General features: G+C 47.9%; 1 protein-coding gene and 1 long non-coding RNA gene across 2 annotated transcripts in view; both read left to right on the top strand.

Annotated features, from left to right (window-relative positions):
• LOC144673880 (hepatocyte nuclear factor 3-beta-like) overlaps positions 1 to 3202 on the top strand; it is a 116748-nt gene extending 113546 nt beyond the window's left edge. Inside the window, exon 2 of the mRNA XM_078535518.1 lies at positions 2018 to 3202. Within this exon, the coding sequence (XP_078391644.1) occupies positions 2018 to 3202 (1185 nt within the window). The remainder of the gene's footprint in view (positions 1 to 2017) is intronic.
• An 8086-nt stretch (positions 3203 to 11288) lies between these two features.
• LOC144673881 (uncharacterized) lies at positions 11289 to 14494 on the top strand. The gene is made up of 2 exons (XR_013574437.1): positions 11289 to 11542; positions 11586 to 14494. It is a non-coding gene; the product is annotated as an uncharacterized LOC144673881 (long non-coding RNA).
• The last annotated feature ends 1987 nt before the right edge of the window (positions 14495 to 16481 follow it).

Here is a 16481-nt window from a genome sequence, read left to right as displayed (position 1 = left end):
CTCACTTCTGGTATCGTCCTTGTGATTCTTTCTTGTACCTTCCCCAGTGTCCCTAAATCCTTCTTTGTAATTTGGAAACCAGAACCGTGCATGGCTTTTAGGTTTCGCATCCAGTGAAGTACTTTTCCTGAAAAGCGGTCACTGTTGTAGTGTAAGAAATGCAGTAATCAATATGCGTGGAAGTACTCTCACCTCTGAGCTCAAAGGTTGTCATTGAAGCCACTGTAGAGACTTGAGCACACAGTGCTGGCTGACACTGCCAGTCTGATACCTAGGGACATGCTGTCTCTCAGATCGATGCTTCCTGCTCTCCTGCTTCAATGTTGCCATCTCATATCTGTGTCTGTCTGTAGTTTTCTGTGTTTCTTTTGCACTTTTTCATTGCTGGCTGAGAGAGCAAAATGGAGGCATAACTATCCCAGCATGCACTGCAGTTGTGAAAGCTCTCTATTCAGTCGCCTATTGTAATAATAAATATTCCTCAGGTCTCCTGTAAGTGTTGATTCTTGCTGGGGTAAAAGGATCTTTACCAGTTGGCTCTGTCCCTCCACCCAATTGCGAGCCCAGTCAGTGTTGGTCAGCTATTTGGCTACAGTAGGAGTCACAGTCAAACTTGATCACCATTAACTGGAGCAGTTTCCAGCCTGGTTTCGGGCGTCACTGGATCACGATCAGGAGCAGGAACCATGAGGGATCATTCCCGCTCCAGAGCTATAGGCGCTTTGAGACTAGGCGTGGCCAGCAGGTCTGGAAACCATTCTGTCCTGTGCAGCCCTGCTCCAGACTGCGTCCAGCTCTGGTCACCAGGCATTGGGAAGGACGCGAGGGTCCTTGTGAGGGTGCAGCAGAGATTTACCGGGATAAATTCCAGGGATAAGGGATATTAATGTCAAGGTTAGGGGTTGGAGAAGCTGGGATTGTTCCATGGAGCAAAGGAGACTGAGGGATGATCTGATCGAGGTGCACAAGATTATGACAGGTTTCGGTGAGGTAGACAATGAAAAGCTGTTCCCATTCTCTGAAAGTACAAGGACTGGGGGGACACAGATTTAAGGTTTTGGGCAAGAGATACAGGGGGAATGTGAGGAAGAACGTTTTTTTACGCAGCAGGCAATAATGACCTGGAACTCGCTGCCCATGAGGGTGGGGGAAGCAGAGACGATAAATGATTTCAAAAGGAAATTGGATGGGCACTCGAGGGAAATAAACTCGCAGGAGCAATGGGGATACAGCAGGGGAATGGGATTGACTGGGTTGCTCTACAGGGAGCTGGCATTGACTTGATGGGCCGAATGGCCTCCTTCCATGCTGTTACAACGATATCAATGAGACGCCAAACTGACCATCTGCCCTCTGGGGTGGAAGTAAAAGATCCCGCGGCCACTATTTCGAAGATGAGCAGGGGGGTGGGTAGTTCTCCCCGGTGTCTTGGTCAATATTGACCCCTCAACCAACATCACTGAAAAAGTGCAGATTATCTGGTCGTTATTACTTTGCTGTTCGTGGGAGCTTGCTGTGTGCAAATTGGCAATCACATTTCCTACAGTACAACAGGAGCTACACTTCAAAATAAAAAATTCATTTGCTTTGGGATACCCCGAGGTTGTGGAAGTAATGCTGCAGAAAACATGAAATTTTACCCTGTGACGTATTTGTTAATTGTGGTGCAGTGGATAACACCACTGCCTTTAAACCAGGAGGCTCCCGGTTTGTGTCCCACCCCAGGACTTGACGGCCAAGGAAGGTGTGTTCATAATATGGCCAAACAGGTTGAATACCAACCTGCAAATCCTACCAAAGCATGCCAGTGTCAGGTGGTAAGGGTAGCGAGAGATTCCTGGTCAGACATGCTTGATGCAGAGCAGTGGCCCCTCATGCTATAGCTTCAGGCTAGCGACCTGTGTCAGGACGAACCAGCCTCAGAAATAGATGTAAGCGCGTGTCTCCAGGTGAGAGAGAGTCTGATATTTATTATGCTTATCCTACATTTATATCCAATCTCTTTATCTTCCCAAAGATCTACCCTGTGGCCAGCAGTATGAATCCCGGCCTGAGCACCATGAACACAATCAACAGCTACATGAGCATGAACTCCATGGGTTCCGTCGGAAACCTTTCTCCTGCCTCACTCAACATGTCCTACACCAACCTCAGCCCGCCCCTCTCGGTCCTACCGGGCACGGTCAGCCCAATAACCAACGGCCTGTCGTCCATGCACAGCTCCATGAGCCCTGGTGTTGGTCCAGCTGGGGGCCAGGCCACCCCCATCAACTCGCTGTCTCCCTACCAGCCCATGGGCCAAGCCCTGGGGTCCCTGTCGTTATCGCCAGCGTTGAACAGGGGGAAGGACTCAAAGCCGTACCGCCGCAACCTCAGCCATGCAAAGCCCCCCTACTCCTACATCTCCCTGATCACCATGGCCATCCAACAGGCCTCCAACAAGATGCTGACCCTGAACGAGATCTACCAGTGGATCATGGACCTCTTCCCGTACTACAGGGAGAACCAGCAACGATGGCAGAATTCCATTCGCCATTCCCTCTCCTTCAACGACTGCTTTGTGAAGGTGCCCCGGTCCCCGGACAAACCCGGGAAGGGCTCGTACTGGACCCTGCACCCCGACTCGGGGAACATGTTCGAGAACGGCTGCTACCTCCGGCGGCAGAAGCGCTTCAAGTGCCAGAAGGAGAAGCTCTTGCCCCGGCCGCCCCTGGAACCGGGGGTCAAGGGCTTGGAGGGCGTCCCGGACGGGAAGAACTCCAGCCCCAGCTCCGAGGACGCGGAGTCCAGTCAGTCCGACAACTCCCCGGGCTCCGAGGAGCACCGGACCCTGACCGAGCTGGGCTGCCGTCGGGCGGACAACCCGTCTTCGGTTTCCGGGCCGTCGCCGTCTCCGGCTGCTATGCACCAGACGATGGTCCATCACCTCCTCCCGCCGTCGGTCCAGCAGCTGCCTGACCTCCAGAGCGAGCTCAAGCTGGACCCTCACTACAGCTTCAACCATCCCTTCTCAATCACAAACCTGATGTCCTCCGAGCAGCCCCACAAGGTGGACCTGAAGCTCTACGACCAGCCCGCTCACTACAACAACACGTACAACACACTGCTCGGCAAGAATGGCTTCGAGACGCCCATGGCGATGAACGACCCCGGCTCCTATTATCAGGTGATGTACAACAGATCCGTCCTCAACACTTCATAAGGCCCTCGGCTCCCAGTCCACCCGCAGGACAGAGCTCAGGTCGAGAGGTGGCAAGTGGCCTCTCCCTGTCCGTGTTCAGTGTGCGCTCATAAAGGTTCCAGTAAAACTTGTCCGAATTGTATCCCTTAACATGGAACTCCAGGATTACTGATTTTCACTGGGATTTGAACATTTTGAACTGGTTTTTCCTTCCGGATCTTTCTTTCCGACGTTTGTGATTTCCGTTCCTCTTGCTTTGCAATTTTTTTTTTTGATGAAAGAAAAACAACAGGATCCCAATGACCGGATCCCCACCGCTGGACAGGATCGCAGCTCGAGGATTTGCGAGGCAGTGTCTAACAGACAGGCGGCCGGAGACTGGATCCCCTGAGGCAGGGATCCTTAAATCTACTGCAGGCAGGATCCCCTGAGGCAGGGATCCTTAACTCTACTGCAGGCAGGATCCCCTGAGGCAGGGATCCTTAAATCTACTGCAGGCAAGATCCCCTGAGGCAAAACCCCAGAGATGTTGTTCATGAGGACGGCAGCTCTGCTACAGAATCCCTGGGAATGGTTGACACGGGCGGGATTTCAAATTCATAGACAATGTCCGCCCCCTCCGCCACAGTTAAACGCGTATAACGGGACCCCTGAGCTGAATGCGCCTCACGCCCCCCTGGTGACAAAGTGAATTGGAAGGGAGGAATGAACTGGGATCTGCCAAAGATGGCTTCATGCACCTCTTACTTGGGTGAGTGAGGGCTAGGAATATAAGGGACAGGAGCAGGACTAGGCCCCATGGGCCCCTCCAGCCTTAAAGAATCACAGAGTCATTTACAGCGCAGAAGGAGGCCATTCGGCCCATCATGGGCTCCCCGCGGAGTGATCCAGTCAGCCCCGCTTCCCCCGCTCGGTCCCCCTGTAGCTCCTGCAGGTTTCATTCCCTCTCTCGCCCGCCCAATTTCCTTTCGAAATCCTTCATTGTCTGCACTTCCACCACCCGCGTAGGCAGCGGGTTCCAGGCCGTGAGCACTCTCTGCATAAGAAGAGTTCTTCCCCGCGTCCCCGCCTGTATCTCTTGCCCAAAGTCTTCACTCTACGTCCCCTAATCCTTGATCCATCGGTTGATGAGAAGATTTTTTTCTTTCTCCACCTTATCTAAACCTGCCATAATCTCAGTCAGATCTCCCCTCAATCTCCTTTGCTCCAAGGAGAAACCTCAGCTTCTCCAGCCTGATCTCCTAACTAAAATCCCTCATCCCTGGAACCATTCTGGTCAATCTCCTCTGCACCCTTATAAAAGCCCTCAGGTCCTTCCTAAATGCTTCCACATCATTCAATAAGGTTATGGATGATAATTTCCCTCCAATCCACTCATAACACTTAGGGACTGGGATATTATAATAGGATATTGGGCGCACAATGTATTAAAGGGGGCGAGGGCCAGAGCTGAGGGATTGATGACCCTTCCTATGTTAATAGGATCCCACCCGGTTGGTGAAGCTGAAACCAAGCCACAGAGCTTTTCTTTATTGAGACAGTTTATTGACTTGTTCAGTCTCACAGCTCTCCTCCCACTCAACCCAGTGTCCCAGCTATCCCCTATTTATATGTGCTCAAGGACAATTAATGCCCATCACCTGTTTCTCTTAACCATAACAATGTAATTGACAGGACATTAACCTGCTGGTCTTAATCTGGGGTGGGGAGGAGGCTAGGGGACATATAGGGGCTACGCCAACAATATTGCACTCCAAGGGTTGAATTCAAAGAGGGTTTACACCATCTCGGGTTGTATTCCCTGGTACTTAGAAGGCTAAGCGGTGATTTGACTTTTCAAGGTATTAAGGGAAACAAGTAGGGTAGTAGAGAGAAATTATTTCCACTGGTTGGGGAGTCTAGTATTGAAGGTCATATTCCAAAAATTTGAGCCAGACCTATCAAGCATGCGTTACCTCTAGAGTTGATTAAGTTCCCACATCTTACCCTTTGTAATCTTGATGTCATCCAAAACTCTGCCTCCAGTGAATCGCTCCTGCGCTCACTGACCTACATTAGCTTCCAGTTAAGCAAAGCCTTGATTTTAAAATTCTCATCCTTGTTTTCAAGCCCCTCCAAGACCTTGTCTCTTCCTCTCTCTGTAATCTCCCCCAGCTTCACAACCCTCTGAGATCTCCTCGCTTCTCCAATTCTGGCCTCTTGAGCATCCCCCGATTTTAATTGATCCACCATTGGCGACCGGGCCTTCAGCAGCCTAGGCCCCAAGCTCTGGAATTCCCTCTTGAAAACTCTCCACCTCTCTACCTCGCTTTCCTCCTTAAAGACTCTCCTTAAAGCCTACCTCTTTGTCCAAGCTTTTGGTCAACTGACCTAATATCTCCTTACGTGGCTCGGGGTCAAATTTTGTTTTATAATGCCCCTTTGAATCACTTTGGGATGTTTTATTACGTTCAAGGTGCTATATAAATGCAAGTTGCTGTTGTTGAGTGAAATAAGGGAACACTTCTTCACACAAAGGATGGCAGAAGTAATTGTGCTTGGTTAATTAGAAGTGGAAAATTTACAGCACAGAAGGAGGCCATTCAGCCCATCATGTCTGCACCAGCCAAAGAAGACCGATACAACCTAATCTCACAGAATTCCAAATACTAATGACCCTCTGAGAGAAAAAAAAATTCTCCTCATCTCCGTCTTAAATGGTAGGCCTCTTATTTTTAAACTGTGTCCCCTGGTTCTAGTTTCTCCCACAAGAGGAAACATCTTTCCGGTATCCAGCCTACCAAATCCCCTCAGGATCTCACGCGTTTCAATAAGGTCGCCACTCATTCTTCTTACTCTCCTTACTACATTGGTGTCATCGGCAAATTGAGCTACCATACATTTGCTCCCTTCATCCAAATCATTGATGGAGATTGTAAATAGTGGAGGCCCCAGCACTGATCCCTGTGGCACTCCACTAGTTACAGCTTTCCAACCTGAAAAAGACCCATTTATCCCTTGGTCTCTGCTTCCAGTTAGCCAACCAATCCTTTCCCCGTGCTAATATGTCACCCCTACACCATGTAACCTGATCTTGTGTAGTAACCTTTGATGTGGCACACATATTAATTCGTCCCTTTCTAAATAACGATTTACGTGTCCTTCAATAACTTGCCCACCGCCGAGTTGATGTGGCCTATAATTACTCGGGCTGTCCCTCCTAACCCTTTGTGATCAGAGACGCAGCATTAAGAATCCTGTGGCACTGTGCCAGTCTCCAGAAAGGACTGGAAAATGATGGTCAGAGGCTCTGTTATTTCTTAGCTTGCTTCTCTCTGCAGCCTGGGATACCTTTCATCCAGGCCTGGTGACACCTGCACTTTCCAGGATGATTAAACCCCTTAATATTTTCTCTTTCACCCTCTCTATCCTATCAGATAGTTCACACTCCTTCTCCTCAACTGCTATGTCTGCATCCTTCCCTTCTATTGTGGAGACAGTGGCAAAGGATTCACTGAGAACCACACCCACATCTTCCGCCTCCGCACGCAAATTACATTTTTGACCTCTAACCGATCCTACTTTTCCCTTAGTTATCCCTTTGCTCTCGATGTATTTATAACACGTCTTTGAGTTGCTCCTGATTTTAATTGCCAATGTTTTTCATGCCCTCCCTTTGCTTTCCTAGTTTCCTTTCGAATTTCACTTGGGTTGCCAACTGTATTCCTGGAGGTTCCATCACATGACTCGCCCCCCACGCTCCAGCCATTAGTCGGCCAACACGTCCATCCTTGTGACGTACGGCCTTCCTACGCCAATCGGAAAGCAAAAAGACTCATTACGCGATTGGATGATGCTTGATTGCCAGCCAAACAGCCTTTCCCCCCCCACCCCCCCCAACCATTTTCGATATTTTTATATCTTGAGTATTGCTGATAAAAGAGACATGTCGAAGCTTTTCATCTTGCACTCATCAGCACACTTCACAAGAATACCAATATAAGGGGAAAACAACCATTAATACCACATGAGAAGAGATTGCTCATTGGTTAGCTAGAGGACTCTGAATTGGTAGAGGCGTTGCCATAGAGGGTGTACCAATTGATGGTGACTGACAGTTAACTGCCGAGCATTGTTTGAAATTTAAACCAGGCAGCTTGACACTGATTGGTCAAGGCATTGGCCTGAGGAATGAGTCAGCAAATGGCTGTTACTTATTTTGTTTAGCCGAAACAGGGTCAATGTGTGTACATGTTCTTTCTGTCTGCAAAGAACAGGACCCTGTGTATTAATATATGTAGCTTCCAGTGCTATTCTTTCAGCAATGCTCAAGATCTGTGCTACCAATTGACTATTTTTATATCTGGTAAAGAGAAATGCTCAAAGAAAATGACAAAAGAAAAACAATCTTTTTTTAATGTCCCAATGAGAGATTGATCTTCAATTCCTGGAGACTCCAGGCCAATCCTGGATGGTTGGCAACCCTACACCTGCACTTTCTATCTAAACTCCTCTGAGCTTTCTACAGTACTGAGCTGTTGGTAACTGTCGTAAATCAACCTTTGTTGCCTTATTCTGTTCTCTATGCTTTTTAACACCGGGTATTGGTGGTCGGGGGGGGGGGGGGGGGGGTCCAGGGGGGGTGGGGGTGGGGTGGGGAGGTGGGGGGGTGGGGGGGGGTGGTCAGGGGGGTGGGTGGGGTTGCTTGAGGAGTACCACCATTCCCTTTGTAGAAACGTATTGGCTGTGAATGCTCTCTATCTCCTCTTTAAATGGCTCCGACTGCTCTGACACTGAATTTACCCTCAAATAGCTGTCTCCCGTCCACTTTTGCCAAATCGCACCTCAGCTCAGTAAAACACCTTCAGCAGAACACCTTCGGTCTGTCCACAAGCATGACCCAGACCTCCCTGTCGCTTGCCATTTTAACACTCCACTCTGCTCTCATGCCCACATGTCCGTCCTTGGCCTGATGCAATGTTCCAGTGAAGCTCAGCGCAAACTGGAGGAACAGCACCTCATCTTCCGACTAGGCACTTTACAGCCTTCCGGACTGAATATCAAGTTCAACAATTTTAGATCTTAAACTCTCTTCTCCATCCCCACCCCCTTTCCGTTTCTTCCCCCTCCCTTTTGTTTTTTCCAATAATTTATATAGATTTTTCTATTCTTTTTCCACCTATTTCCATTATTTTAAAATGTATTCCATCCATCGTTTATTTCACCCCACCCCCACTAGAGCTGTACCTTGAGTGTCCTGCTCTCCAATCGTAATTAGCACATTCTTTTAGATAATATCACCACCTTCAACACCTCTTTGCCCTTTTGTCTGTGACATCTTTTGGTTATTCCTCCTATCACTGCTTGCTTGTCCCAACAACACCCCCCACCTTCTTCCGCACCCCCCTGCTTTAAACCAGCTTATATTTCACCCCTTTCCCATTTCTACTTAGTTCTGTTGAAGGGTCATGAGGACTCGAAACGTCAACTTTGCTCTTCTCCGCCGATGCTGCCAGACCTGCTGAGTTTTTCCAGGTATTTCTATTTTTGTTCAGTAAAATAGACCCTTCCCCAATTTGGAACTTTTACCCGTGGTCTACCTTTTCCATAACTATGCTAAATCTAACTGAACCATGATCCAAATCTAATCCGGTTAGAATTACCTCTGAAACGTTGTGCCAGGGATCCCCATTCAACCTGCCCAGCTTCATACCCTAAAACTAAATCCCAAAACTGCTCAGTCTCTCGTTGGGCTTGCTATAGACTGGCTAAAGCAAAGTTTTTCCTGAATGTATGTTAAGAAATGCACGCACTCTATACCTTTTACAGCGATTCTATCCCATGTAATATTAGAATAAAGGCAAAATACTGCAGACGCCGGAAATCTGAGATGAAAACAAAAAGTGCTGGAAAAGCTCAGTAGGTCCAACAGCATCTATAGAGAGAGTCTGTATGACTCTTCTTCAGATCGTGTTAATATTAGGGTGGTTGAAATCCCTTACTGTCACTGCTCTACTCTTTCCATATTCCTCAGCAATTTGCCGACATGTTTGTCCTGCTTCCTCGCTCTGACCGTTTGGGGGTTTACTGGTATATACCTGTTAGACAGGTTATTTTTTAATATATTCATTGACGGGATGTGGGCGTCGCTGGCTAGGCCATCATTTCCCTTGAGAAGGTGGTGGTGAGCTGCCCAATTAGTATGCTGCCAGAAACATGATGGCCCCTTTTTTTGCCCTCCAGTTCAACCCATATGGCCTCACTTTGAGGCTCCTTCCAGGATATCAACCCTCCTTGTAGCTGTGGTCATCTCTTTAACCAGTATTGCGATACCCCCTCCTTTCTCATCCCCCTCTCTGTACCCCATGTAAAAACTCTGTGACCAAGAACATTGAGCTGCCTTGCTTGAAGCCATTTTGCAGTAATAGTTGTGATATTACACTTTTATGAGCTCGGCTCATCTGTCTTATAAGACCATAAGACATAGGAGCAGAAATTAGGCCAATCGGCCCATCGAGTCTGCTCCGCCATTCAATCATGGCTGATAGGTTTCTCAACCCCATTCTCCCACCTTCTCCCCGTAACCTTTCATCCCCTTACCAATCAAGAACCTATCTATCTCGGTCTTAAATACACTCAATGACCTGGCCTCCACAGCCTTCTGTGGCAATGAATTCCATAGATTCACCACTCTCTGGCTAAAGAAGTTTCTCCTCATCTCTGTTCTAAAAGGTCCTCCCTTTACGCTGAGGCTGTGCCCTCGGGTCCTAGTCTCTCCTACTAATGGAAACATCTTCCCCACGTCCACTCTATCCAGGCCTTTCAGTATTCTGTAAGTTTCAATCAGATCACCCCTCATCCTTCTAAACTCCATCGAGTATAGACCCAGAGTCCTCAAACGTTCCTCATATGTTAAGCCTTTCATTCCTGGGATCGTTCTCGTGAACCTCCTCTGGACCCTCTCCAGGGCCAGCACATCCTTCCTGAGATACGGGGCCCAAAATTGCTCACAATATTCTAAATGTGGTCTGACCAGAGCCTTATTCACCAGACCTTCCTCCATTGAAGCTCTTTTTGTTGTTTTTTTCCTGCTTTCTTGGCCTTCTATATTTGCTAAATAGTTTCCTGTCTTCCATTTCCAGCTTTGTTTCCCACTCTTCTGAACCTATGCTCATCCACACCACCACCCCCCACAACCCACCCACCTTCCGGGCTAGTTCATTTGCTCCTGAACAGCACTAGCGAGCCAAGGTATTGGTCTAGGCCCTTTTCGAGGTGCAACCCATCTGACTTGTGCAGGACCCACCTCCCCGAGAAGCGTTCGGGAATCGAAGGCTCTCCCTCCTGAACCATCTCTCTAGCCACGCACTCACCCACACAGCCCTTCCGTTTCTGTACTCACTCGTGTAGGAGCACATTTCTGAGGTCCTGCTTTTCCATTTCTTTCCTTGCTACCTCAGCCTGCAGGATTTTATCCCTCTTTCTATTATGTCATTAATATCGACATGGATCATGATCTCTGGCTGTTTACCGGCACTCCTACCCACATAATAACCCCTGCCCACGTACCACAGAGCCTTCTGCAGCCACTCAGTGACCATCCTTGACCCTGGTACAGGAGGCAATTCCTGTACCACCTGCCTGGAGTCACATGTGTAGCCACAGAAATGCCTCTCTGTTCCCCTAACTATTGAATCTCCAATGTTTTCCTCACCTATCTGTTCCCTACCCCCCTACCCCACTCCCCCTCCCACCCCCTGCACAACTGAGCCATCCATGGTGCTGTGGTCTTGGTTCTGGCTGTGCTGCTCATAGGAACCATCACCCTCACCAGTAAACCTGTTAGAGAGATTATTTTTAATATATTCATTGACAGGATGTGGGTGTCGCTGGCTGGGCCAGTATTTATTGCCCATCCCTAATTTCCCTTGACAAGGTGGGGGTGAGCTGCCTTCTTGAGTCGCTGTAGTCCATGTGGTGTAGGTACACCCACAGTGCTGTTAGGGGGGATTTCTGAGATTTTGACCCAGATGCACTCAGGGACTGCCTGGTTGTCCTTGTTAATCTGACAGTCACCCATTCCTTCCCCGCCTATGCACTCTTAAGCTGTACGGTGACCACCTCCAGAAACATGCTATCTGCATAGCTCTCAGCGAAACCAGGAACTTGAGCCCCTCCAGCTGATGACACGTACTGCACATGTGATTGTCCAGGGCACCAAAAAAACATAATGGAGTTCCCACAAGGCACAGGATGCACATTCAATGGGACTGGGGAGGCCTGCTGAATTCTCACATGGCACAGGATGCGCATTCAACGAGACCGGGGTAGCCTGCCGAGTTCCCACATGACACTGGATGTGCATTATTCAATGAGACTGGGGTTCCCACATGGGACAGGATGTGCATTATTCAATGAGACTGAGGTGGCCCGCCATGCCTCTAATTGTTCAACTCTTCACTGCCTTAATGGAAATAAACTTAAGACTTGATCCAAACAAAAGAGAAATACTCTCAGCTACTCACCAATCACCTCACGTTGCCTTTTATTGATTTGAGCTTAGGCGCTTTTTTGCCTCTATCCCTGATGCTCGCACACCCTTACCTTGATGTTTATTTAGGTTCTTTTAGTTGTTAGGCTAGTTAACTGTTTAGCTATTTGCAAAACACTAAGCACTCATGAATAAAGTTAATACTGTTCCTGCTTACGCTGCTCCACTCTCTACACAGACTGTGATGACACCTTTTAAGTATTTCCCTATAAACTGGCTCTTCAATACGGTTTATACCAGCCACTCTGTTTCCCACAATAACCTCTCCTGCTGTTAGGATTGTTCACTTTAAAACTGAACTTGATAGATTTTTTGCTAACCAAAGTTGTTAAGTGGCATGAAGCAGAGGCAGGTATATGGGGTAGTGTCACAGATCAGCCATGATCTCATTGACTGGCCACTGAACAGGCTGTGTACATGTTCCCCTGCTGAGGGTTAATGGGCACATCCAGGTTGGAACAGCATGCCTTAGCTGCTCATAAGATTGTACAGTGGTGGGAAGTGGGGTTGCTAATGAGGGAATAGTTTGTGCTGGGGGTTTGGTGAGAGTGCAGAATAAGCTCCAGGCTGAGTCGTCGCTGCTCTTAGCCCTAGGGTGGGAGCCTTTCAATTATATTGAAATATGTAGGACCCATCCCTTAAACAGAGGTCCGCCTGTCCCCAGAAACAGGCTGGGAGAAAATGGTCCCCTTAAGCCCCGTGCTTTTTTGCAGAGGGACCTGGTACTTTCTCAGACAGAACGATATGATACGCGACACCCATGGATCTGTATCCCAGCGTTTCTGGAGCTGCACCCTAGCAACAGTCAACTTCTCTGGAATTGTACCCTAGCAACAGTCAACTTCCCTGGGACTATACCCTAGCAACAGTCAGTACCCCTGGACTGTAACCCAGCAACAGTCAGTATCCTGGGAAATGTAACCCAGTGACAGTCAGTATTCCTGGAACTGTAACCTAGCAACAGTCAGTATCCCTGGAACTGTAACCCAGCAACAGTCAGTATCCCTGGAACTGTAAACCAGCAACAGTTAGTATCTCTGGAACTCTAACCCAGCAACTGTCAGTATCTCTGGAACTGTAACCCAGCAACAGTCAGTATCTCTGGAACTGTAACCCAGCAACAGTCAGTATCTCTGGAACTGTAATCCAGCAACAGTCAGTATCCCTGGAACTGTAACCCAGCAACAGTCAGTATCCGTGGAACTGTAACCCAGCAACTGTCAGTATCCCTGGAACTGTAACCCAGCAACAGTTAGTATCCCTGGAACTGGAACCCAGCAACTGTCAGTATCCCTGGAACTGTACCCTAACAACAGTCAGTATCCCTTTAACTGTAACCCAGCAACAGTCAGTATCCCTGGAACTGTAACCCAGCAACAGTCAGCATCCCTGGAACTGTTCACCAACAACAGTCAGTATCCCTGGAACTGTAACCCAGCAACCATCAGTATCCGTGGAACTGTAACCCAGCAACTGTCAGTATCCCTGGAACTGTAACCCAGCAACAGCCAGTATCTCTGGAACTGTAACCCAGCAACAGTCAGTATCTCTGGAACTGTAACCCAGCAACAGTCAGTATCTCTGGAACTGTAACCTAGCAACAGTCAGTATCCGTGGAACTGCAACCCAGCAACAGTCAGTATCTCTGGAACTGTAACCCAGCAACAGTCAGTATCTCTGGAACTGTAACCCAGCAACAGTCAGTATCTCTGGAACTGTAACCCAGCAACAGTCAGTCTGGAACTGTAACCCAGCAACAGTCGACATCCCTGGAATTGTATCCCAATATGAGAGAACGCCTTCAGGAGAGGAGGAAAGGAAGCCTGGTGGATATCCCCCTTCACATTTATTTTGGGACTCATTCCAATGTTAACAAAATGGCAGAGTGCAACGTCTCCCTTTTGCATTGTCACCATCTGGAGTTTGAGGCTCATGATGGACAAATTTACAGTTTTTTTTTATTGGTTGATTTATGAGGTGTATATGGATAGTTTATTTCTTGTCTAAATGTGTAAAACAGGTTGAATTTAATTTTATGAAACGTGTTGTAAATCTTAAACAGCCTTTACTGAGTGGAACTGGGTCACTAAGATCGGTTGCTGTATTTAAGAAGTGTGTTTGCAATAATGTTCCTCATTAGTATCTTTAATGTATCGTAGCGTAGTTGGTTTTAATGTTTTATTTAATTAAATATTGAGAGGGAGGGGAAGGGGAGGCACTATGGAAAAGCGATTGGTATAAAGGCACCCTCCCTATAACTGAGACTGCAGCACAAGACACAGTAACTGTGCCCAGTACCATGGGGCCCTGTAACTGGGCCTGGTATTGCCATGCGCCCAAGCTGGTTACGGTGGGCACTGTACTTACCAGCGCCACAAATGGGCGACCATTGCTGCTTCAGACTGTAACTCATGTGGCAGGGTGATGGTTTCGATCCAGTGTGCACCTGTACAGGTAACAAGCAGATTTCGCAGAGGGACTACAGCCTATGCTCACACAGGCTGCCACGAGTCACGTCCCCCCCCCCCCCCCCCCCCAATACTTTGGTTCCAAACAAGATGCCCATCTGCCCTACTCAATGGAGGGGACAATAAGAGGTTAAAGCTTGCTTCTGCCCCAGTGTCTTTTTGTGTCTTCCCACTGATCCAGTGAATGAGGATGTGGAAGAACACTAGGGCAAGAGCTTAGTCTCAGTTGGTCTTCACAGGTTTAATCACAGTTCAATTCACAGTTAAATTTGTGATGGGAATTATATTAAGAAATAAATCAAATTATTTTCAGTAGTAATGGTGTCATCTGGTTTTTTTGTTCTCGCTTCTCGATCCTTCCGAAGTTTCAAATAAATTTCAACTCAAAACTGTGAATCCTGAACAAACTGTACCATCGGGGAGAGGGACTGTGAGGCGGATAGAGAGAGACGGTCAGGCAGAGAAATGGAGAGAGAGTTAGAGGGACAGACAGTCAAGAGAAGCAGTCACGTAGAGAGGCAGGGAAACAGATTGAAAGGCAAGGAGGCTGAGAGACAGCCAGAAGATTGGAGAGAGAAAGTCGAATGGAGAGATACAAGGAGGTGGAGAGAAAGAGAGTCAGATAGGGAGACAGTCAGACAAAGAGACAGTGAGATAGAGAGTTAGATAGAGAGAGTTAGGATAGAGAGAGACAGTCAGGCAGAGAAATCAAGAGAAATAGACAGTGAAATGGTGGTCTCCTGGTGGAAAGGTGGAAGGGCATTGGAAGCAGTTCAGAGACAGTTTATTAAACTAATACCTGGTTTGTGCGGGTTGTCTTATGAGGAAGGGTTGGACAGGCTAGCCTTGTATTCGCTGAAGTTTAGAAGAGTAAGAGGCAACTTGATTGAAACATATAAGCTCCTGAGGGATCTTGACAGGGTGGATGTGGAGAGGATGTTTCCTCTTGTGGGAGAATCAAGTACCAGGGGTCACTGTTTAAAAATAAGGGGTCGCCCATTTAAGACGGAGATGAGGCGAGTTTTTTCTCGCAGAGGGTCCTGAGTCTTTGGAACTCTCTTCCTTGAAAGGCAGTGGAAGCAGAGAATTTGAATATTTTCAAGGCAGAGCTAGATAGATTCTTGATAAGCAATGGGGGGTGGGGGGGGTGAAAGGTTATCGGGGGCTAAGCAGGAACGTGGGGTTGAGGTTACAATCAGATCAATCATGATCTTATTGAATGGAGGAGCAGGCTCGAGGGACTGAGTGACCCAATTCATATGTTCGTACAAAGGGACGGATAGAAAAATAGACTGAGTGACAGAGACAGACAGACAGAAATAGAGAGACAGACAGACAGAGAAATAGAGACAGTCAGAGAGTTGGAGAGACAGACATAAAGACAGTTCGATTGAGAGAGAGTTGGATAAAGGGAATCAGACAGAGAGGTTAAAAATGCCTGATTAACTCAGTGTTGCAAGCTTGGTGCTGTTGATTCTTTGATTGATTGAAACACGATCTGTTTGTTGATCAGATCAGCGCGTTAATAATTAAACTGTTTCCAGGATATCGGACGCATGTCACAGTGAGTATGCAAAGTTAAATGTCAGGATCACTCTCGGTGAGTCACTCGACCAAAGAAGCGTCCATTGTTTCATTGACCGTGGCCCTGGCCAAACCGCACTGGTGGAACTTCTCGACAGTGTCTTGTGCCCTTCCCAATCCACGCTGTCGACTTCATGCCCCTGAACCCTGCTCTCAATCTGTGCGGTTACGTAGCACCCATCACCCACACTCCCTGTTCCTGTCATGGGCCCTACTTTTTCCCAGCATGCGTTTTCCCGGCAAGGGATCGTACAGCACAGCCGGAGTCCATTCGGCCCATCGCGCTTGTGCTGGCTCTTGGACAGAGTTAACCCAATTGGCCGCCACTGCCCTACTCGAGCAGCTCTGCAAATGAGCTCCCCTTCAGGCATTTATCCAACTCCCTTTTGAAAGTTACTATTGAATCTGCCTCCACCACCCTTTCAGGCAGTGAATTCTAGAGCTCAACAATGCTCAGTGTTTAAAAAACAACATCTCGTCTCGCCTCTGGTTCATTTGTTAACTAAATGTGTTTACCCACCCTCCTGCCAGTGGAAACAGCTTCTCCCTCCTTACTCCATCACGATTTTGAACACATCGATTAAACCTCCCCACTGTCCTAGGAAGAACAACCCCACACGACTAAAGGCCTTCTCAATTTAAGAACTTTTTTTAAAGAAAAGAAATAGCTCATTTCGGCTTGCTGGCACTCTGCTATGCTTCAGGTATGAGTAACTCG

This window comes from Cetorhinus maximus, unplaced genomic scaffold (genome assembly GCF_964194155.1).
Source record: "Cetorhinus maximus unplaced genomic scaffold, sCetMax3.hap1.1 HAP1_SCAFFOLD_506, whole genome shotgun sequence".
Lineage (NCBI taxonomy): Eukaryota > Metazoa > Chordata > Chondrichthyes > Lamniformes > Cetorhinidae > Cetorhinus > Cetorhinus maximus.
Note: the sequence above shows the minus strand (reverse complement) of the source record. Positions and strands in the feature narration are given on the sequence as shown.